Source organism: Acinonyx jubatus, chromosome C1 (genome assembly GCF_027475565.1).
Source record: "Acinonyx jubatus isolate Ajub_Pintada_27869175 chromosome C1, VMU_Ajub_asm_v1.0, whole genome shotgun sequence".
Lineage (NCBI taxonomy): Eukaryota > Metazoa > Chordata > Mammalia > Carnivora > Felidae > Acinonyx > Acinonyx jubatus.
Window position 1 is genome coordinate 92,443,411 of NC_069381.1, and position 23,623 is coordinate 92,467,033.

At 52.8% G+C, this 23,623-nt stretch overlaps 1 protein-coding gene across 1 annotated transcript in view; it reads left to right on the forward strand.

Annotated features, from left to right (window-relative positions):
• The window catches only part of SLC6A17 (solute carrier family 6 member 17), a 51,744-nt gene that overhangs the window by 7,221 nt on the left and 20,900 nt on the right, over positions 1-23,623 (forward strand). Inside the window, exons 2-6 of the mRNA XM_027058380.2 lie at positions 10,194-10,566; positions 14,855-15,012; positions 16,719-16,845; positions 17,613-17,794; positions 19,202-19,312. Coding sequence (XP_026914181.1) covers positions 10,281-10,566; positions 14,855-15,012; positions 16,719-16,845; positions 17,613-17,794; positions 19,202-19,312 — 864 coding nt within the window. The 5' untranslated portion in view covers positions 10,194-10,280. The remainder of the gene's footprint in view (positions 1-10,193; positions 10,567-14,854; positions 15,013-16,718; positions 16,846-17,612; positions 17,795-19,201; positions 19,313-23,623) is intronic.

Genomic DNA, 23,623 nt, shown 5'->3' on the forward strand with positions numbered 1-23,623 from the left:
CTCTGTCTCTCTCTGTCTCAAAAATAAATAAGCGTTAAAAAAAAAACAAACAGAAAAGAAAATCCAGGTCAGAGAATTTGGACAGATACTGTGAGGACCCATCTGTTACCACCATGGGCCTCTCATGAATGAGGAAAGAAGGTAGTGAGGCTTTCACTCCTTGCTCCTGGAATTTCATTTTAACACGTGATTTTAAAAAACTTTTGTCTTTTTCCAAATTGGGACAGTCCCATAGGTTGTCTACCTGTCGGGGACCTGGTATGTTCTCCAGCACTCTGGGGCTCTATGTTTCCCACTCTCTCTAAAACCTAAACCTCACCCACCGCCCCGGCTCAGGTCACCATCCCCTCTTACCTACCCTCCCTGTGTCTTCACTTGTCCTTCAGTCATCTTTTTAAAAACAGTTGAGTCACATCACTCTCCTGCTTGAAAACTTGAAACGGCTCCCTATGAGCCTTGAAAGGAAACCCAGTCCTTTCCATGCTCTGCAAGCCCTGCCTACTCTGGAGTCTAGCTATCCTCCTGAAGGCACTTCCCATTCTTCCCTTGTTTAGGATGCCCTAGGCCCATGTCCTTCTTTCTAGTCCTCCTACTCACCAAGCAGGCTGCCTCAGGGCCTTTGCACTTCCTGTTCACTCTGCCCTGAATGCTTTCTCAGGATATTCACATGGCCCATTCTCTCCCTCCATCAGGTCTTTATCAGAGTGTGCCCTCCTAGTCCCTCTACATATTGTAGCACCCCTGTCTCACTCCGTCCCCTCACATTCAATATTACATATTTATGTGATATGTTTATATATACTGGAGATATATGTCTATACATATGGCAGTAATTATATATTTGTCTGTTTTTAAATTTATTTATCTATCCTGGGAGAGACAGAGAGAGTGTGAGTGGGGAAGAGGCAGAGAGAGACAGAGAGAGAGACTGACTTTCAAGCAGGCTCCATGTCACCAGCGCAGAGCCCAACACAGGGCTCGAACCCATGAAACCATGAGATCATGACCTGAGCCGAAACCAGGAGTTGGATGCTTAACCAACTGAGCCACTCAGGTGCCCCATATCTGTCTGATTTTTGTCACTTTACCCTAGAATATAAATCCCACAGGGGAGGGGCATTGCTTGCTCTGTTCTCTGCTGTGCTAGAACAGGGTCTGACACATAGTTAGTGTTCAATAAATATTGGTTGAAGGAAGTAAAGGAAGCGGGAAGTCAGTTGGAGCACCAGCACCCCCTCCAGCCCCCCGCGTCCTCGGGCACCCACATGCTTGTCGCACTCCGGTGCCAGGGCACCGCAGGACAGTGGGCAGCTGTGCCCCTAGGCTTGGCCACACCCACTTTCCCCATGTGCTCACGTGAAGGGGCAGCTGGTGCCAGCTCACGGTATGCCGCCTGCATCATCTCATCTTGTCCTCATGACCAAGAGTCCCTCACCTTTGGGGACTTCTCCATCTTTTCAGGTCCAGAAGCCAAGACCCTGAGATTCTGTGTTCTTTCCTGAAGACTCACAGCTAGTAAGTGGCAGCAGGACTCAAACCAGACCTCCCTGCCTCCAAAACCCATCTTTCTGTGATAGTGTTGTGGTTTAGAGTCAGATCCCAGAGTCAGACTGTGCTGGTGTGGACCCAGGGCCTCCAGTTTTTGACTTGTGCCCGTGGACCTGTCGCTTTGCTTCACCAGTTCCAAGATGCATTTTTTTTTTTTTTTTTTTTTTTTTTTTTTGGGCACACCGTCACATCTTCAATTCAGGACACAATGTACAGTCAGTGGCATCTCAAAATGGCTGTTGATCAGGTGGCAGTGGTGACCTGGTTGGGTGAAAACCTTCCATTGAGCCTCTCTGGTAAGTTCAAGAAAGCACCAGCATCGCAGGGCCAGCGGTTCAATGAAATCAGCAACCGATCCCTCTGAGCCTCTCCTTCTTCATCTGTAAGATAGCAGTAAGTGTGGTGCCAAACTCATACGGTTATGGGCAGGGTTTAAGGAGATAATGGCCACTCCACACAGTGGCTGCTACAGAGCCAGCCCTCAAGAAGGATCCCTGTGTTGTTGTTTGTTGTTGCTGCTGCTGCTGCTGCTGTTAATGATGACACACCCCCACCGCCTTCAGAAGTTCCCTTAGCACCTAAGTTTTGGCACAAGGTTAATGCATCTGTGGGGTGGTCATGGCACTGCTCTTGCTTCCACAGCGACTAGGCATGCCTTTCCCCCTCCCATGAAATGGTAAAACTGAACCAAAAGATTTTGTTTGCACTGGCCCCACCCACATATTCCAGTGCCAGTTCCTCCCCCTCTGGACCATCTGCCCCTTTTCCTGCTTCCCTTCTTCCTTGACTAAGAAAACAAAATACCAACTGCAGAGAGCACGCTCGGCAAATGTAACAGGAAGGTGAGACGGGCCACAGAAGGTTCTACTGGCTCCTCTGCCTGAGCTGCTGTTTGCAATGGTCCCACCAGCCTCGTGGAACACTCCGTGCGGAGACGGTGCCCATCCAGTGTGTACCTCTCTAAGGTGAAGGCAGACCCTGTCTACAAAGTGGAGAGAGTGAGGCACAAATAGTGGATCCTTTAGAAGAGGCAGAAAGCGAATGACGGCCAGACTTCTTAGCTTACCTTTGCTTTACACTGCCACGTGGGGCATCTTTGGGACACCGTGTGTTTTGGGGATGGGAATATTGCACCAGAAAATAGGAAAGTTTTGAAGCTGGGAAATTATGTCAGGTTCTGGAAAGTTGGGGGAATTCAGAATGCACCTGTCATTCATGCACTCATTCACTTCCTTCATATCGCATTCACTGAGCACGTACAATAGTAATACATGAGGATTTGGTCTACAACAAATCTGTGAAATGGAATCAGAAATTCCTGTTCCGTTTATTTGACTTCCCAAGAATCTTCTCTTTCTCTTGCTGTCCATGTGGTAACCAGATGCAGTTGGTAGGTAAGCACTGTTCCCTATTGTACAGATGATTACAGAACAGAAAGCTGGATTCCAAGTCCCAGGGTCCTCCCCACATGGGCTTCTGGGCTGCATTTCATTCATACCCCCCCCCCCACTCACGTCCCCCCTGCCCCCCGCTCCCACGGCTGGGGCACGCAGGCATCTAGTAGGTTTAAATGTGACTCAGTCAAGTGTGTTAGCTTTTTGTCCTTGCTGCTGTTTCAAAGGTGAAGGCAGTGGTTAGGATTTCAACCCAGGAAGCAGGTTGCTCTTAGAGGGTGGGGTGGCAGGAGCCCTGGAACATCTGCAGGCGTCCTATTCCGCCCTGTGTGTGCCAGGCGCCGGCTGGGCTGGGGGCAGTTGCGGGTGGACGCAAAGCTGGATATGCTTTGGTTCCTGCCTTCAGGGAGCTCCCTGTTTAGAGGATGAATCGGGGGTGTGCACAAGGAGTTATACTAGAAAGCCAAATAGTCAAAGCGTGGAAGAGTATTACAGGTTGCGTGCCGAGAGGGGAAAGAAAGGAGCATTACTTTTCACTTACAGCATCACAGAACGTGCCACAGAGGCGAGGTGGATCTTGAGCTGCACCTTCAAGGTCATTCGGTGAAAGTGTAGCCAACCCCTCTGAGCCTTTGGTTCTTCATCTGTAAAATGGGAGTAAGTGTGGTTCCCTTCAAGGGAAGCTTCAGGAGGCAGACACCGGGGAGGGTTTTCTGCACAGGGGCCCGGTGGAGAAGTGGCAGCTGAGGCTGGGGAATGGAGAAGTGGCAAATGTCTCTGGCAAGGGCCGTGGGCTCTCTCCCGTGGGAGTGGGGTGATGTGGTATTTCAGGAAGCCGCCTTTGAAGGCCCAGAGGACAGTGAGCCTGCTGCAGGCATCGAACTGAGAGAAGGGCTGAACCAGAGCACAGGGAGTGGGAGAGAGGACGGGCTCAAACATACTGACGGGGCTCTGTGCCCTCGGCATGGAGGGGGAGGGAGGGAGGGGTCCAAATGGTGCTGGCCAAGAAAAACCAGGAGAGCAGCCATCACCAAGGCCTGTCAGGAGCAGTTTGCCCCAGGTGACTGCCGGGAGGTTTCAATAAAACAATTAAAAATAATTTGTAGGACAATTTGTGTCTCTGATAACAGTCGACCTGCTTTAGGCTCAGCTGAAGCCCAGAGGCTCCGAGGTAATTAGGAGAATTGTTTGGGCCACCACGGCTTGTCACATGGAGATCAGGAAGCTGTCTAGTTGTGTGAGAGACAGAGAGACCCCGACCTTGCTTCCTTCTTACCTCTGATCAGCCTAGAGTTAGTTGGACCCTGGCTTTATGGCTGGGGCCACTGGGTGTCCTCCCACTGCTCCCCGCTCCTGGGGGCTCTTCCCAGCTCTCCGTTGTAGAGGTTTGCATTTAAGAATGTGCAGTACTGTCCCCAGAGCCGCGAGACCCAACAGTGGCAAGATACGGCACTCCCCGTGGGGCTGAGGGAAGCAGGGCCCTGGGGTGGGGTGGGGGGGTCTGTCGTCATCTCTGCCACCTGCTTTCCCAAAGATGGTGGCCTCACCACCCAGTCCCCCCGGGGGTCTGGCTTGGAAAAGAAGTGATTCCCTGGGGTTCGTCCCCGGGGTTACTGGTACAACCCTCCCGAACGAGAGAGACTGTGACCCCAAGAGGCGGGTGCTCAGGGGGCCGACTGGACACCGCGTTCCAGAAGGCCCCCACCTCGGGATGCTTGGAGCGGAGGGGCGGGGCCTGGCCCCAGTCACAGGGTGAGCGGCCTCCCCTCACCCCTGAGGTGATGGCCGAGTGCCACGCTTTGAAACTTGTGGTGGAGCCGTCAGCCCTCCGGCAGGGGATATTTTTACCTGTCTGCCTCCTAGTCGCACAATTTTTTTTTTTCTTTTTAAGGAGCTTCACTCCCTGGTGCTGCTTTTCTCACTCGAGCTTCTGAGCTGCAGGCTGCATCTGTTGCTAAGTGACAGGTCTGGCCCCAAGGGCTCTCTCAACTCTCGAGCCCCCCCTGCATTGTGCTTTGAGTAATCGAGGCCCTTCAGTGCCTCAGAGCTCCATCATCTGACGCGCTGCTCCTGGAATCAGCTTCACAGCCTACCCCAGCTCCTGAGCAGGGGCAAAATTGGAGTACGGCTGGCTGGCTGTCACAGCGTCCCCACGACACCCCAGTGAGCTCTCAACTGGCAGAGGTGGTAGGGCCTCGGAGATCATGAAGACCAACCCATTTTACACACGGGGAAACTGAGGCCTAGAGAGGTCAGGGCAATGGTGCCAGCTTGCATGGTTGGTTGGTGGGTGGTCGGGACCAGCACCTGGCTGGCCTCCTGATACCTGGATCACGGCTGGCTCCAAGCCCCGTAAAGTTAGGGGTAGAGAGGAATCCGCCCCTCCTGGATCCTTCTCTGACCCTGCTGCTCGTCCCAGGTAATGCGTCAGGGTTGTTGGCTGGGTACACGCTGGGTTCCCACGCCCTGGTCTGCAAGCTCACCTTTCACCATCCCAGGGGCTCCAAGGGAACTGGGGGTTGCGGGAAAGGATGATCCATATCACTGGTGCTGTGTCCTCTTTAAACCATGGAGGCAGCGGAGGCACGAGGAGACTTGGGACTGTCAGCCATGTGATGTGAGTCAGGTGCTGTCCTGCCCTGGGGCGCAGCTGCCTCACCCACTTCCCGGGCTGGCTGTGAATCCACTGAGATGACAAGGAGAGGCAACATTTATGAGCACTTGCTGGGCTCCTGCATGGTTCTGAGACCTGTGCGACCTGTTCTGTCCACAACGTTGTGAGGTGGGAACTGCTGTCCTCCTTTGACGGCTGAGGAGATGCAGCTCTGTGGCCTTAAGAAACCTGCGAGGCCAGGCAGCGGGTAAGCAGGGAGCTGGGAGTCGAACCCGTGCAGTCTGGCTTCTGAGCAGTGTCACCACCCCATCCCGTGCCAGGAGACGGAGTACAAAATGTTTGCAAGTGATTTCAAACCATAATACATATGAGCTACAGCGTGACTAATAATATTGCTAGACTTTACTGCGAGGCCATGTTTTTTTTATTAGTAATAATGTTGCTGATCTTTAGACCCAAGACCAGGCCTTTACCTGCTTCTCTTTGACACCAGGTAAGGTGGGTGGGCTGGGCTTTGTGGGGTGCTGTCCCAGCAGCCTCAGGGTGGTGCCAGCTCTTGGTAACAAAAATCAACATTTCTGAGGTGGTGGTGTTGGAAAACGCTTCTCTCCATCTCCACCCCACTTCTGCCACAAACTGACTCTGGCTTTTGGCATTTATGTGACCAAACATAAATGGAGGGTTTTTTTTTTTTTTTTACATATTTTTAAATGAAAAACAAAAAACAAAAAAGCAAACAATGCAAGGCTTCCCAGGAGCAGGGTCCTTTCTGGTGCTAGGCCCTGTGCTGGGCACTTTGGATGTGTCTGCTCATTGAGTCCCCAGGGCAGCCCTCCTTTGGAGGAGACAGCTGTCATTATGTAGACCCTCTGCACCCCCCCCCCCCCACACACACAGAGGCCTGACGCCTGCATAATTAAAGCGAAGTGGCTGCCCACCTCTCTCAGAGCACCAGCCAGAGTCCTTATGGTCGGTTGTGGTGGTGGAGGACAGGGGCTTTGAAGACAGGCAGGCCAGGGGTTGAGCGTTTCCATTTATTCATTCACTCACTCACTCGACATCTGTTTCCTGAGTGCCTCTGCTTGAATGTCCCCTCCTCAGGGATGCCTTTCTGGACCATACAATAACAGCCCTTCAGTTTGCAACACCCCCTCCCCCACCGCATGTTATTTGTCTTTATGTCACGTATCACCACTGGCTTTTATATGTTTGTTTCTTTCTTTAGTATCTGGCCCTTCCACAGGAAATATAAACTCCACGAGGGGAGACATTTTGCTTATTTTGTTCACTGCTCTATCCCTGAAACCTAGAACAGAGCCTGGCACAGAGAAGGCACTCAGTAAATGGATGTCAAGTGAGTGAGGGAATGAACGAACGAGTGAAAGAAATGGGAGCTCTCAGACCCAGGTCCATCTGATTGCGAAGCCCCTGCCCTCACCACCACTGTCTTCGTCCTGTTTCCCACCTCCCTGCTGAGTGTGACCCACTGGCTTTGGGCAACTGGCTTCCTCTCTGGGCCTCAGTGTCCTCATACATGGAATGGGAATATTGCTAGGGCCCCTCAAGCTTTAATATTCTAAGTGTCAGACACTTTTGTCACCTGAGCATGTTCCTGGGCACAGAAGGTTCTAGTCATGATTGCAGCCCAGGCCAGTGCCTCCACTTGTAAATTTGTGCTTTTCGTCCTGCAAACCTGACGGCACAGGGGGCCTTCTGGCACGCATCTTGGGAAGAAGGAAGAAGCTCCCATCGTGCCTGTGGTTTCTGTGATGCTGCTGTGGCTTTACCGGAATGTGCCGGTTTTGTCCTTGAGTCCTCCTCGTCTGAATGACGCTCTTCCCTCCTGCAGAACTTTCTCCTGTTGGTGACGAGAGCTGCCACTCTCTAGGCTATTTTTGGGAAAGCATGTTCTCCAGTTGGTCAGCGTCAGGATAAATTCCGCATGCTTGCGGGAATCCCCTTTGGTTTTCTCCAGTTGTGGGATGATGAGCAGTAAATCGTACTTAATGCATCGCGGACTGTTCTTGTCAAATTCCACGGCAGGCAGAGTACCTGGAGACAGGCTCTGAGCTGGCACCCTGGTAACTACAGTCTCCAGACGGACCCCAACCCTTCTCCCCAGTTCTAGTTTTTACTTTTTAATTTTTTTAAGTGTTTATTTATTTTTGAGAGAGAGACAGCAAGTCGGGGGGGGGGGGGGACAGAGGATCTGAAGCAGGCTCCATGCTGACAGCAGAGAGCCCGATGTGGGCTCAGACTCCTAAACCATGAGATTATAACCTGAGCTGAAATCCAGAGCTGGACGCTTAACCCACTGAGCCACCCAGGTGCCCCCCACCCGCCCTCCAGTTCTAGTTTTTAATAACAACTCTTGTTTAAGGGGCACCTGGATAGCTCCGTGGGTTAAGTGTCTGACTCTGGATTTTGGCTCAGGTCATGATCTCACAGTTTGTGAGTTCAAGCCCCGCATCGGGCTCCATGCTGGCAGTGTGGAGGCTGCTTGGGATTCTTTCTCTCTCTGCCCCTCTCTAGCTCTCTCTCTCTCTCTCTCTCTCTCTCTGTCTCTCAAACTGCCATTGCCTGTGCTTAGGTTTTCTCCATTTGGGTGCCCTGGGGACAGGGATCTGCTGACCAGGGAAGGGGAAAGGGCTCATCCTGGCAGTCCAAACAAGAACAAAAGCCTCCCCATTGCATAACTCCTAGGGGCACCATTCCCTTAGGTCGTGTGGGCAGGAGGAGGAGGGCTGAAAGGTCCCCAGACACACACTCCCTCCAGGACGCAGTGGAATGTTTGGCTGGCCCAATGTGAAGTGGAGTCCCAACAGAGAGCTGTGTTTCTTATAGGGAATTCTGAGCTCTTTTTGGTAGGCTGGTTCTGTCTGGGTCACTGCAAAGCCCAACACCTTGACCGTTCCTGGAGTGGAAGGGGGAGTCACCAAAGATTCATGGTTTCCCTTCAGGGAGTTGTCACCTGCTGCTGTGGTCCATGGCCTGGCCCAGGGAGGACTGGCTAACCACACAGACCAGCATGGACAGTCCCCATCTGTCGGGTGTCCTAGCTTCACTACACGTGTAACAGGATCCGGCTGGCCAGGTTCCCTTGAAGTTTGGGGCTTTACTGGAGTCGGCCAGGAGGTCCGGGTCAAGCTTCTGCTGCACGGTGCCATTGCCCGCGCTGTTCCGATGGTGCAGACCAGGAGCACAGACTTCCAGAGGCGGCTCCTTCCCCTAGTAAAGTGATTACCGAGCCGGGTAATTTACATCCCTAGAAAGACACAGGGCAACTGCAGGCCGGGGTGTACGTGTGTTTAATTTTAAATCCTCCAACCTCCCCTTAACGAGGAGGTGCTTTGAAACACAGCAGCATGTTGATATCCTTCAAAGGGCTCATTTCCTTGGTGCTTTATTTCTTTAAGGGAAAGCCTGAGAGACGGATGGGGAATGGCAGGAGCAGGGGAGGGTTTGCCTCCCCCGCTCGCATTGTGCAGACATTATCTGCTGTAAAACTGTCACCGGAGGATGGAGAACTGGCTCTTGGCTGCAGTGGCCCTCAGATAATGTCAGTGCTGAGCGATGACCCAGCATTTGTTGGCACTAAGCAAACACCTCTAGGGCTTTAGTGCCAGAATCCTTAGCAGAACCTGGTCAGCGCTCCTGCCTGGGGAATGAAGGTCCAGATGTGGGGCTGGTGTTCAGGGTCCCCATGGTGAGAGCGCTAACCTTTTGGGTTTTTTTGTTTTGTTTATGTCTTATTGTTTTCTTGTTGTTGTTTGTTTTCTGTTTTCGTTTTGCAAGCATTAATGTCCCTTTTAATCACTAAGGGTTCTGTAAACATACAGAGAATGGTTCGGTAGATCTGGGGTGGGCCTGGCATTCTGCATTTCTTTTCTTTTTTTTTTTTAAGTTTTCTTTTATTCATTTTTGAGAGAGAGAGAGAGAGCAAGGGAGAGAGGCAGCGAAGGAGGGTGAGAGAGAGAATCCCAAGCAGTTTCCACACCATCGGCACAGAGTCCAGCACGGGGCTAGAACCCACGAACCATGAGGTCACAACCCGGGCAGAAACCCAGAGTCGGACGCTTAATCAGCTGAGCCACCCGGGTGCCCTCTGCATTTCTAACAAGCTCCCTGTGATGCTGCTGGCCCATGCGCTGTATTTTGAACAGAAAGACCCCAGAGAAGGCAGACACTGGTTTCCCAGGGTCCCACCAGATGGTTCGGCTACATAGCTAGAGCTCAGGAGGGCTGGGACTTGGCCACAAACCTGCACCACTGGGAGGAGAGGGCTGTGGGGGCCTCAGAAGGGCCTGGAACACTTCAGGATATGCGGTTACGAAAGGGGGCAGTGGCATCATGGATGCCCCTTTATTTGGGTTTGGTGGGTGGGTTGGCCCCTCCTACCCCATTAGGTTTGCCTTTCAGGCATGCTCAGGCACGGCCTATGAGAAAACTGAGTCTGCAGACTTTGAGCCCCTCGGTGGGTACCCCCTGACAGGGAGAAAGACAAACGCAACATTCCAGGCCACTCACAGCCCAGCTTCCGAGTATGTGCCCGGAGTGATGGCGGATCTGGGTCCGCTCGGGCTCCCCACCTCTCTGGGGTGGTCAGCTGATCCTCCCCTGCTCACCTGGTCTCACAGGTCCCTGGATGAGAAGGAGCTGACAGCAGCTGAGCCCCACCTTCTCTGAGTGCCGGGGAGCGGGGCTGCGTGGCCCAGGCGGCACCAATGCCTAAGAACAGCAAGGTGACCCAGCGTGAGCACAGCAGTGAGCATGTCACGGAGTCAGTGGCCGACCTGCTGGCCCTCGAGGAGCCCGTGGACTACAAGCAGAGCATCCTGAACGTGGCAGGTGAGGCCGGCGGCAAGCAGAAGGCAGCAGAGGAGGAGCTGGACACGGAGGACCGGCCAGCCTGGAACAGCAAGCTGCAGTACATCCTGGCCCAGATCGGCTTCTCCGTGGGCCTGGGCAACATCTGGAGGTTCCCCTACCTGTGCCAGAAAAATGGAGGCGGTAAGAGGCAGCCCTGCCTACCCCAGGGGGGCCTTGCAAAGGGGCCGGGCTGAGGGGTGGAAAGGGACGCCCCTTTGCTGATGCAGAATTGGAGCCCTCATAGGGTGGAGCTTGGGAGTCCAGAGGAAGGCTCCCCAGAAATAGCTAATGGTTCATAGCTACCAAGAGGCTGTCAGGCATGATGATGATAAGAACGTGGGCTCTGGCCTGGGACTGCCTGGGCACAAACCCCAGTGCAGCCAGCCGGCATTGCAGCCCTGTACAAGTTGCTTGATCTCTCTGTGCCTCTCTGTCGTCATCTGTAAAATGGGAATAATAGTAGATCCTGCCTTACAGCAAAGTTGGGAGGATTTGGTGAGCCTTATGTGTGGAATGCTTAACACTGTTATCTGACGCATAGTAAAGAGCAACTGTTGGCCATGACACTTAAAGGCTTAGCAGGTGCCAGGCACTGCTCAACGCTTACCAGATATTAGGCCGAAATGCATGAAACTGCTGATATTTAAGTGTCTGGGACCAACCAAAGCACCAATTTCATACAGTTCAGCCATCGAATCCCCCTACTCCCTGTGTGAGGAAGGAGTTACTATCCTCATGGTAGAGACTGCAAAACTGAGGCATAGAGAGGTTAGGTATCTTGCTCAAGGTCACACAGCTAGTGATAAAGTAAGGATTCTAACCAGAACAGCTTGGCCCCCAGAGTCTGAGCATACCTGCTGCCTCCCAGGGATGAGGGGGCCTCGCACTGCCCCCCCGAGTTTTAATCCGCCTACAGGATCTTGCCCCTGGAATCAAACCCCTTCTACTAACCACTTCTAGCCACCCAGGTGGGTAGCAGCCCCCCGGGCCCTTATCCTCTGGCCCGTCTGAGGCAGGCTGGAATGTTTCAAAGGTAATTTGTTTTGAAACCAGGGGAAAACTAACAGAAAATAAACACAGAAAAACCTAGCAGGCTGAAAACAAGGACATTTACAAGCTCAGACATCTGGTCCTGGGAAAGTGATTGGAGCCAGCAGAGAGCCCTTGTGCCTCCTAGTCCCTGTGGCCTGGGACTGCCACACTCCAGCCTGATGGGTGGCCACAGCTTTGTAGGCATTCTCACCTGACTCCTTTTCTCTCTGCTCTGTGGGACTCTGGCCATGTAGCCTCTCCCAGAGATGCAGCCTCATTCAGGGATGCTCCCTCCTCTGCAGAACACTCTCTCGTCCAGAGCCCGAGCCTGGCTGGAGACTTCCCTTCTTTCCAATTTCTGTTGAAGGGTGGGAAGTGAGCATGCCCCCTCGAGCCAGTGTAACTGAGGCCAGAGGTTTTTATCTTGCCACTATGGCACCGTTTATTCACTATATGCTCTCCATGCTTTGAAAGGTCTTCCCCCCACCTCTAATAAAGCAATAAATAGCTACCAATTAGAGCTTTTCGCCTATATCGCATGGCCAGACTCAGGTCACTGAGTTGATATAACTCTCAGGATTTTGAGCTCCCCATGACTCATTCCTGCCCCCATCCTTCCCCCCTCTCTGATTCCTAGAGTCCCTTTCTATCTCTGCCTTTGACTCCAGTATTCTACGGGGTTTATGATAAGTCATCTTAAATATTTTTTGGAAGGAGATAAATTATCATGTTTCACATACAGGAAAGAGACAACTATTCGGTCCAAGAGTGGAAGCTCTGTGGTTCCGAGCCGTGAAGGATCGAGTCCAACTTTGCTTAAATCTGGGTGGGAACTCTGGAGCTCTGCTTAGCGCGACTAGATGCTGACCGTTTCTTTATTCTGTGTCCTCTTAGTTTGCTTTTTTTTTTTTCCTGTTTATCTTTGAAAAGAGGCAAATGTTCATCAAGTGCTTACTAAGGGGTAAGAAAGTCACTGAATCCTTGAAACAGCCCTGTGCCATAGGGGTAGAGTTGAAGCATGTGAAATGACCATTTTTATAAGTCAAAAATGGTCAGAGATCAGCAGTTTCATGTGGTTCTACCTAATGTTATTATCCTTTTTTAGGCAGAGGACAAAACAGTGGTGTAGAGAGATCAGGTAATTGGTCCAGAGTCACACAGCTAGTAAGTGGCAGAGCCAGGATTCAAGCCCAGGGGGTCTGCCCCCCCCCCCCCCCAGATGTCAGCCCCTACTTACTACGCATCTCAACAGGCTGAGACCAAGGTGGTGCTTCAAAGCCCAGAAATAACCTCAGGGTGTGCCGGAAGCAAGACCTAGAATACAGACCAGGACAGAGACTGGAGAGATCCAGGAGGCCTCAGAGATCACACAGTCTACCTTCCTAGAGCCATGTTCTGTGGAACTTCTAACACCGTGCACAGCACTCCTGGCTGTTCAGGCTGATGACCTGAGGCTCCCGAACGTCCCTGAAACGTCAAAGGAGATCGATCTAGTTGTGCCTCCAGGTTGTATTTTCTAAGGTGGTAGAGGGTGCGTTTCCAAAGGATCTCAGCACAGGTTGATAAGAAAAGCACCTCTGCCTAACCAGCAATTCTCACCCAGCCCCCAGCCCCCGAGCGCTGCGCGTGGCTAGGCCGTGGCACGGTCAGGACAATTGCAGCCAAGTCAGTGCCCTGGGCCTGGCGCAGGCGGCCGGCCCGAGGGGCAGGTGGCGGGTTGCCAGGGACCGGTCTCTGCTGTGGGGCCGCTCTTTGGACAGCACGGATGTGGAGGCTTTCCCTGGTTCTTTGGGGCAGAGGAGAGAAGCATCCCCAGAGGATGCCAGCCTACTCTTCTGCTACCCCGAAACCCATCTTTCTGCACATCTTGCGCCACCCAAGGGTATGTGGGTGAAATACGAAACTAGGGAGGCTGTGTCCCTGTGCTTTTCTGCATGTCACTTCTCTCCTCTCTCATTTCCCTGAAACTCCGGACCAGGAGACAGAACCGCGAGTCCTTCGGGCCCACCCTCTTTTCAGGCTGCTTGTTAGCGACACGTGGAATTTACGTGTACGTGTGACTGTATGCGTGTGGATGTTTAATGAGTCAGATGCTGTTGTGTAAGGTTTGGTGGGTTACCTCCCCTGGAGGACTTTCCTGATGAGTTCTGTCTGACCCCTCCCTCAGCATGCGTGTGCTCGGTTGGCTCTGTGTGACTGGTCCGTGTGTATGTGTGTGTACACGTGCTGACATTGCTCGTGTGAACCTGAGGGTCTTGCCTTCCAGACTGTGAGCTCTCCTGGGATAGCGGCTGTGCCTTCTTTCACCCAAGTACCCACCCCCCGCACCCCCCACATGCCAAGAGCATGGTAGGCCTATAGTCAACAGCTGACTGTTGCCGAGTGCTGGGTCTTGTGCCCAAGAGACGCCTGATCCCCCCGGGTTCTTTGGCAGATTGCACACATACGGATGTCATGTTATGGGGGCCAGAGCCATGTGGCTGGGGGTCTTCTGGATGCTCCAAGCTGGCAAGGCTTGGTCTGGGGTTGCTGAGTGGCCATGATGGCACTGGTGACGGGGGCTGTGTGACAGCATTGCTAACAGGACTGGGTTGCTGGCACGTCTCTCAGCAGGGATCGCTCATCTGTGTCCAGACACGATTTTAATTCTCCTGCTAACTGCCCTGTCACTTGGAATTGAGATTGTGTCTGCAGTGAGGCCAGGGACAGTGAGTTTAATTTCTCATCTGGAATCTTTATCAAGATCCATCCTGTCTATCCGTTATGATCCTCTTGGCCGTGCTTTTCTGAACTGCTAATTTCTCCCTCGTTCCTCCCAATTAGCTGTAGATTAATGGTGATGCTGGTCAGACCCTCTCTCCCTGGAGAGCTTCCAAAAGCTCCGCTTCCCTGGAGCTACCCAGTCTGCTGTGTCAGCATCTGCTTCAGATGCAGGGAGGGCTGTGCCCCGGGGCTGTGCCTCTGGGGGACGAGGGAGCAGGGTCCACTCCATCTGGGGCTGCTTCTCTGTGGGTGGGAGGGGGTGTGAACAGGTGTCCACAGAGTACGTCGGGAGGGGAGAGTGTGTCTATTTGTGATTTGATGTGTGGATTCCTGAGAGTGCGGCATCTGTCTGTCTGTCCATCTCTGAATCCAACCTTGTGAGCGAGAGGCATGGACCTACATCTAGATCCCCCCTTAGCATTTCAGGGCAGAAGAGTCAAGGGGGAGAAGGAGGGCCTGGGCGGCCAGTGTGTGGTGGGCCACACGTATGAGCCAGACCATTCCTGGAGGAGCACAGGACCGCTGGCACTTTGGGGGTGATCAGAGATGTGGGCAGGTCTGCAGGACATGGCCGTCCTCCTTTACCCTGGTGCCATGCTCTGGACACCCCGTGACTCTCCTCTCTCCTCCCCAGGTGCCTACCTGGTGCCCTACCTCGTGCTACTGATCATCATCGGGATCCCACTCTTCTTCCTGGAGCTGGCTGTGGGCCAGAGGATCCGCCGTGGCAGCATTGGTGTGTGGCACTACGTGTGCCCCCGCTTGGGGGGCATCGGCTTCTCCAGCTGCATAGTGAGTCAGAGGCAGACACTGGGCACTTAACCGGCAGGCAGAGGGGCCGCTCTGGGGTACGGGGCTTGTAGACCGGAGTCTTGGGCCAGGGCGAGGGCAGGAGGGAGACCCTCAGCGTGAGAATTGTTTCCAGCCGGTGTCTCAGGGCCACACAGTGCCTAAATTACTGCCCGAAGCAGGATATAATATTGGGAATTGTTGCCAAGGAGGAGAGGCTGGGACATCGTCTCGAGGGGGTGCCTGGGACATCTCAGCCGAAGTTCTCCGTGGACATGTGGACCAGTCCCAGATGCCTGTGCTTCCCAGCCCATCAGCTCCCCATGAGAGAGGCCCTTCCTCTCTCCTTGACTGAGGAGTATTTCAGTTGGGCAGGTGTGTGGTGGGAAAAGGCAGTCCTGGGGCGTGGGGGTTCCTTGTCACTTTGCTGTGCACATGAGCTGCGTTGGAGAAGGTCTCAGATGAGAGCCTGTGGCCGACCCGGCTTTGGAACAGCGGGAGCCGGGGACACCCCACGGGCCTGGATGGGGAACTCCGTGAGGCTCATTTACGGGCCTGGAGGTGAGGTTCCACTTAGCTCTCGAGGTGAGGAAACTGAGCTTCCCTTATGGGCAGAGCCCATGGGTGCACGTGTTCACACCTGCCTCTGGAAGGAACTGAGCATTCCGTTAGGCCTGGTAGCATGGCCAGCCCAAACTTGTCTCAGGCAGAGACTGGGGAGGGTCTGTGTGGCTCCCATAGTCATGGCGGGCATTACCTCTGCCCAGGGAGACACAGCCAAGTACAGCATACCCTGCCGGGGCTGGCCATGTGTACGCACGTGAGTGTGAATGGGTCTCCCCTTGGCCTGAAAGCACCCAAGTGAAAGAAGTGGGGGTCCCTCTCCCTTGATATTGCAGTTAAGGTGTGCCGTCCGAGCGTCTGCTCCTGCACGCCAGGGCTCGTGACATTGATGTGGTAAAGGGCCCTCGGCACTCACGCCGATCAGCATTACCGAGCAGGCTGTTGGAGGCGGAAGGGGCCTCTCGGCATCCAGAGCGGATACGGCCAACCCCCGTGCGGGAAAGCATTGCTTTCTGAGAAACCTCTCGAACCCTCAGTCAGAATCCGTGTACTCCTATCTCAAATGCAATTCTGCCAAGGGTAGCGATCATGTTTCCAAGACATGGAAAGTGACATCTTTCTGGAGGCGGGCTGCTGACAGTACCGAAGAGTGGGGTCCTGAGACGAGGGAAGACGTAGGAAGCCAGGAAGAAGCATCCACGAAAGCTCAAGGAACACTGCAGTCTGGGGCCATTGTCTGTAGAGGCAAAAGGCGAGCAGGCCTCCAGGGTCCCGGAGGGCAGCTCTGGGATTGTAATCCTGAGTCATCAGGAAATGATGGGGAAGTGCTTTAAGCATTTTTAGAAGAATTTCAAACTGGAAAGGATTACCATTTTAAGAGTTCATTGCTTAAAGGAGAGATCTTTAATATCTGAAACATTCTTTTGTGGATTCCCTGAATACCAGATGAAGGGAGGATTAGGAAGAGGCCCTCAGTGCCTGTGTCTCATCCCTCCTCCCCCTCCTCCTCCTCCTCTTCCTCCAAGACTGTGAGCAGTGTTGTGTGCAGTCAGCCGGAGCCTGGGCCTAGGATGGGGAGTGGGGGTGGGGTGGAGTTGCCTGCAGCCTTCATGACCCTTCCCCCGACCATCGACCATTGTCCCCAGGTCTGCCTGTTTGTTGGGCTATATTATAATGTGATCATCGGCTGGAGCATTTTCTACTTCTTCAAGTCCTTCCAGTACCCACTGCCCTGGAGCGAATGTCCTGTCACCAGGAATGGGACTGTGGCAGGCAAGTATAGGACCTCCTGAGTATGACCAACTGGGTTCTCCAGCCAGCCTGTCTCAGGAAGGGGTGGAAGGAGCCTCAGAGGCTTAGGCAGAGATTTGAGACTTCATTGACTTGCTGTGTCGCCTTGAATAAGACACCTACCTGACCCACATTTCCTGTTCTGATGATCCTTGCCAGCCTATCCCATAGAGTTCTTATGGGGACTGAATGAAATGAGTGTAGAGAAAACTCTAGAAATTGTGACTTGTGTTTAGTTGTTACAATCCTGTGTAACTCTAACACCATCCTGTCTGGAAACAGCCTTAGTTTGCATGCCAGTCCTATAAAAGGCCAAATGATGTATCCCACCTCACAGAGGGGTAAACTGAGGTCCAGAAGCAACTTTCCTGTGGTTGCACTACTGATTTAACCAAGGATCTTGGATGAGAATCCAGATGTCTGGCTCCTAGCTCAGAACCTTTCCCAGGGAACTTGAGGCCAGTTCTGCCTAACCCTTGCCGTCCTCCACCGATGGAGGCGGGCAGGGAGTGGCATGTGTGAGAATGCAGCCAGATCAGTGTGTCCCAAAGCCTCCTGGGCCCCATCTGGAGCCCCATCTGGAGGCTTCAGGGTCTGCCAGATCCTGGCTAGCCCAGAACGAGCACAGTCCCTCCCTGCTCCCCACACTCAGCTGGCCTCTCGCCCACTGCTGCCCTCGTTGGGGGTCAGGCAGAGGAGGGGGACCCAGAGCCCCGACTGAGGCACTGTGGCCTTTGCTGCTGTTTCAGTGGTGGAGGCAGAGTGTGAAAAGAGCTCAGCCACCACCTACTTCTGGTACCGAGAGGCCTTGGACATCTCCAATTCCATCTCGGAGAGCGGTGGCCTCAACTGGAAGATGACCCTGTGCCTCCTGGTGGCCTGGAGCATCGTGGGCATGGCTGTGGTCAAGGGCATCCAGTCCTCCGGGAAGGTGAGTCAGGAAGGGACTCAGGGTGGGGGGTAGAAGAGCATGGAAGACAGGGGTCTGAGGACACTGGGATATGCTATGCAGGGTCTGTTGGGTGGGCTTGGCCTCTGAGTGGCTCAGGATGATGACACAGCCCCCCCCCCCCATGGAGGCGACGGGAGTGTCACTGCTGGATTATTGCCCACCAGGAGGGGGTTGGAGTGGGCTTGTGGAAAATCGTTGCTTTGAACGCTAGCTGCCTCTGTGCTCAGATAACTCAGGCCTGCTCTGCAGACTTGAAAGGAAAAAAAAGCTGGGAGTGCTGACCCAGGGACATTCGTCTACATCCTAACCCTTAAGGTTCCCAAACAAAAGCCCTAGAAGCATCTGCTCTGAGCACTTTTTGGTAAAACTCAGCAGCTCGCCCTGTGGAAACGAAAGGGCTCTTTGAGCAGGTGCATGCTGTGAGTGCAGGCACCTTGGGGCCTCGAGGACGGCTCTCTGTGGCTCTCTCGGGGTGCAGTCCAGCCAACCCCACACACCTTCTCCCAGGAGCTCAGACCCCTTTCAAGTAAGGGCCCTTTCTTCTTTGGCATGTACGGTATTCATGGACTGTCGGGGCTGCAAAGGACATTAGGGACCCGTGGCCTAATCCACTCATTCTACAGATGAGTGAACTGAGGCCCAGACTGGGGAAGGCTCCTCACCTGAGATCAGGCAGCCAGTGCGTCCCAGAGCTGGAACTAGAGCCTTGGCCATCTGTCTGAGGCTCCAGGTGTTATAATGGACTCAATGAGTAAGGAAGTTGAGCCTTGGAAAGGTAGAGTGTTCTCCACCTCTTCCCTCTCCAAAGGCCACAAAAGTAGCTGAGACTTCGTGGCACTTATCAGGCACTGCCACATGTCTGACTGCTTTGGGTCCACAACACCCTTATGAGTTAGGAAGCATTACACCCATTTTATAGATGAGGAAATGGAGGCACATGGAGGTTAAGTGAATCGCTCGAGGTCACGTGGTTGACAATGGTAGAGCCAGGATCAGGACTCAGATCACGGGAGATCCTTAGGGGGTCCCCTGGAGTCAAGGATGGAAAAGCAGGCAGGAGACATGAAAACAGGAGGAGGGGAGAGGAGACGGTTCCTCACCCCCGTGGTGGCCCTTGGGGGCGGGGAGGCCACAGACCCAGCCCTACCAGCTCTTGAAAGGAGGAAACTGGCCCCAGGCACAGCCGCGCTGACTCCAGCTTGTCTGTGCTCCTGCCTTGGCTCGAGGCCAGATGTGGGATGGGTTTGGCCCTGTGCCCAGGGGTCCCAGGGCTGCACTTTCTTCTGCCATCAGAGGAGGGCTCCTGTGCCCCAGCTGTGAGCAGGGAGGGGGGTGCCAGCTGCGGGAGGCATTCTGCCCCACAGCGGGTCCCTGTCTTCTCTGCAGGTGATGTATTTCAGCTCCCTCTTCCCCTATGTGGTGCTGGCCTGCTTCCTGGTCCGGGGGCTGCTGCTGCGAGGGGCCGTCGATGGCATCCTACACATGTTCACCCCCAAGGTAAGGGTCTGGGAGACACTGACCATGCCACAGAGCCCTGCTGGCTTCGTGCAGTTTAGCACTCACTGAGGACCTGTTACGTGTCAGGCATAGTCACGGGCCCCGGTTCCAACGAGAGGGACATCACGCCAATTTGGGTGAAATCAGGAGAAGCTTCAGGGAACGGATGACCCGGAAGCAGATCCGATTTCAGCGAGTGGCAGTAGGACATTGCAGTGAAGGGAACCGCATGAGCAATTGAGGGAAAGCACTGGGCATGCTTGAGGCAAAGGTGGGACGTCAGGTGGGACTGGGGCAGGGAGCAGTGGCAGGCTCCGTGGGGTCAGCGCATCTGTGACAGCAGGAGCCAAGAAGATGCCTAAGAAAAGAGATCTCCCCCCCGGGAATCACAGCTTGTACCCAAATCAGGGGAACGGTGTCACTGTTTAACTCAAGATAATAGGCCGTGTGGGTAGCGATTTTACCCTGACCAAATCCATCCGTATCTTCTCTCCTTTAATCCTCCCCCTAGCCCAGTGAGGGACCACTGTGCACGTCACAGGACACTAGCAGGGCAGTAGACATCCCGAATGTGTACACACGGGTTTCTTAATGGTGGTCTTTGCCCACCATGTGGCCTTGCCTCTCTGTTCCCCTTCAGACCACTGGCCACAGCTGGCAGAGCCAGTCCCCTGAGGAATAAGGGGATTTCAAATGCAGATTGGGATGTCCTTCAAGGTGCCCAAGCAATGTACGTTAGTAACTCCAGCTGGCAAGGCTGGGGAGGTCCACCTACAAATGCCAGCTGATCAGTGAGCACCCAGCTCGTGGGTGAGACTCCAGTCTGTAGGCATGGGTCAGAACTCCACCGTGTTGAGCCCCTAACACTGCCATGGCACACACGTGCTCACACTCACCAGGGCTCACACAGACAGTTCATACAGATGACACTGGGAGAAGAACCCAGATCTGGTGGGGATTGAGATCCCCATTCCCTCCCAGCTCTGCCCTGCAGCTGGGAAGAGCCCCTGATGTTTGGAGGTGGCAATGGGCAGGATACACACCGCTCTATATTCATCAGAGAGGGACTAAATTGGCCCCCAGCATTCTTAGCGGTAACATCTGAGGTTTGTATGTGAACATCCACAGAGGTCCTCTTTAGGAAGAGCTTAGCAAACCTCCTGAGGCAGGAGTGTGCCTCCCGAGCCACGTGGCTGGCATAAGGTTGTTGTGAACATGGGATGTCTGACAAAGAAGACAATAATGTGAATCTGGTTTCTTTGGGAGGGAAATGGCCGTGAGAAGAAAGCCAACAGTTTCTATGAATTACTTCAACTGTATTTTAGAATGATGATCTGTCCAACGTTTTCACTTGAATCTTTTAGTTATACTTTATTGAACCTTATGAGGAAACTGTATACTCTGGAGATGTTCATAAATGGGGAGATTCACACAGGTGTCCGGATGGGCCCCTTGGTGGGATCCATGTTGAGAGAGCCCAGTATGGAACAGATTCATGAGATGGGCTTCTGGTCCCAGCATACACAGTACCGCTCTCCGTTTGATTCAGATGCTTTTTAAAACATCCTTTGTATTTATTTTGAGAGAGATAGAGAGAGCAAGTGGGGGAGGGGCAGAGAGAGAGGGAGACAGGATCCCCGGCAGGCCCTGGGCTGATGGGGGGCTCAAACTCACGCACCGCGAGATCATGACTTGAGCCAAAATCGAGAGTCGGATGCTTAACCAACCGAGCCACTGAGGCGCCCCTAAAACACCTTTTTAATTATGAAATATCTCAGGCATGTAACCACACATATATAATATAATAAACATTTTTAAGAGATCAAAATTACAGAGGCCATAAAGAATGCCCGTATAGCTTGACCTGATCCCATTTCTTTCCTCCCCTAAAGAAAACCACTATCTGGAATTTAGGCTTCATCCCCCTAGTACATTTTTTAAAACTCGTAATACATATTCGTGTGTGCATAAACAACGTATAGCATTTGTGCGTACTTTTAAACTTTACGTAAGTGGCATCGTATTTTATGCAACTTCCTGTGACTTGCCTCAGCTTTTATTTTTGTCCCATACTGTTATTTGAGGTTTATTTATAGTGCTGTTTGTAGTTTTGGTGTCTCCATCTCCCCTGGTGGACAGTATTCCACCATAGCACGGAACTTTATTTGTGCATTCTCTAGATGATCACTTCTGTTGTTTCCAGCTTTCACTATTGCTAGTAACACTACAGTAAACATTATCACACAGGTCTTCATGTGCACAGATTTTTTCTAGGGTGTCTAGAAAAAATTCAGGAGTAAAATTGCCATCCCAAAGGATATGCATACCTTCAGTTTTACTAGATGGTGGCCAAATTGCTCTCCAAAGTGGTGGCAACAGGGCACCTGGGTGGCTCAAGTCAGTTAAGCATCCACTTTCAGCTCAGGTCATGGTCTCACAGTTCATGGGTTCGAGCCCCGTATTGGGCTCTGTGCTGACAGCTCAGAGCCTAGAGCCTGCTTCAGATTCTGTGTCTCCCTCTCCCTCTCCCTCTCCCTCTCCCTCTCTCTCTGTCCTTCTCCTGCTCATGCTCTCGCTCTCTCTCTCTGCCTCTCAAAAATGAATAAACGTTACAAAAACAGCAGCAAAGTGGTGGCAACGGTCGACACTCCCACCAGTTGTAGACAAGAGTCCTTGTTGCTCCACGTTTGTTAGACCTCAATTTTTGCCAATCAGATGGATGCGAGATGGTTGATGTGTACTTTGCATAACAGAGGACATTCCTCTCCAAAACCTTTTGCTGGATGTTCAGGAAACGGCGTGACGTCATGTTAGCATGTATATGGGTCAGAGCCTCCGTGAAGTGCAGTTTAAAGTAACCTGGAGGAGCCAGGTTACCAAGACCCAGCAGGTGTGGCACCTGGCCCATCTAGCTCTTGTGACTTTCAGTCTGGATAGAGCCTGCAAGTTCATCTTGAGATCTTGCTCACTGAGCAGTTCTTTGGGGCAGCTCCCACTCTTGACCTTGGATGGATGTGTTGAATGGGGAAGGGGAGACCTAAGGGCCTCAAAGGCCAAACTCTTCCATCAAGGATGCCCTTCACAGCCTGTGCTGCAGGTAAGGCCAGCAACGACGGCTGGGTGAGGGTGGACAGTTGTTCGACTGTCCATATGTGGCAGACCACTGTTGCAGAGCTGTGACTGTTCCAGGACAGGATCGGTGAGATGGGGAACCCTGAAACCATTTCAAGTCCTTGACCTAGAGCAGTGCTATAGAATGCTGGGGTCCTTGCACACAGCTTCCCAGGCTGTGCGCTGCTCCATTTAGACCGACCACCGTGAGAATGACATCTCCAGGGGTCATGCCATTTGGTAGCCATGGCAGAGTCCAAGAAGAGTTTTGGCCAGGGCATCTCAGAATCCACTCGAAAAGAGCACAGGCTGTCTGTGGATATGCTGAAAGTCCTCTTCTGAAGTCTTCCAATACCAGAAAGGATCCAAGCCATAGGATCTGGACTTTCAGTCCATGCCCCCAAGCAGTCACTGGATGTATGGCAAATGCAGCGTGGCCAGGATACCGTGATGACCCTCTAGCATTTTTGATGGGACATTCATGTTGACGGCTAGTTAACTTCTTGGATTCCTTGGGCAACATCTCTCCTGATTACTTTCTTTCCATTCAGTGAAAAACCCAAGTCAGCATGGTGTGCCACACAATTCACCATGTGCCTTGCTCAACACAAAGTGGTAGATTGTGGTAGACTTACCACCAAAACTTTCGGAAAGTGTTTCTCAAAATCATAACTATTCGTGTCCTTTGACCCAGCAAATCCACTTCCAGTTATTTGCCCTGCAGATATATTCCCTCAAAACAAAAATGACCTGTGAACCATATTGGCCATTGTAGTACGTGTTTTAGTGGCCAAAGGTGGAAAACAATCCAAATGACTGTCATTAATTTATCCCTTCAGTCCTCAAAGGTTCGCTGAGTGCCTGTTAGGTTCTGGACTCTGTGGTGGGTCCTGGGATCCAGTGGTGAACCAAGCAGACGAACTTCCTAGCCCTCATGGGAATAATAAGATAATAGAAGATTAAGGACTTGCTGGGTGGCGTTGCTAAGGAGAAAAATAAAGCAGAGAAAGGAGGAGTAGGGACGCTGGGGAGAGGGGTTGCTTCAGGTAGTGTTCAAGGAAGGCCTCCCTGAGAAAGTGGTCTTTGAGTGAAGAGAGGAGGTGGGAAGCAGGCTGTGTGGATATCTGAACGTAGCTCATTCCATTCCGGAGAGAACAATAAATGAAAAGGCCTCGAGGTTTGGAAGTGTTTGGCATCCAA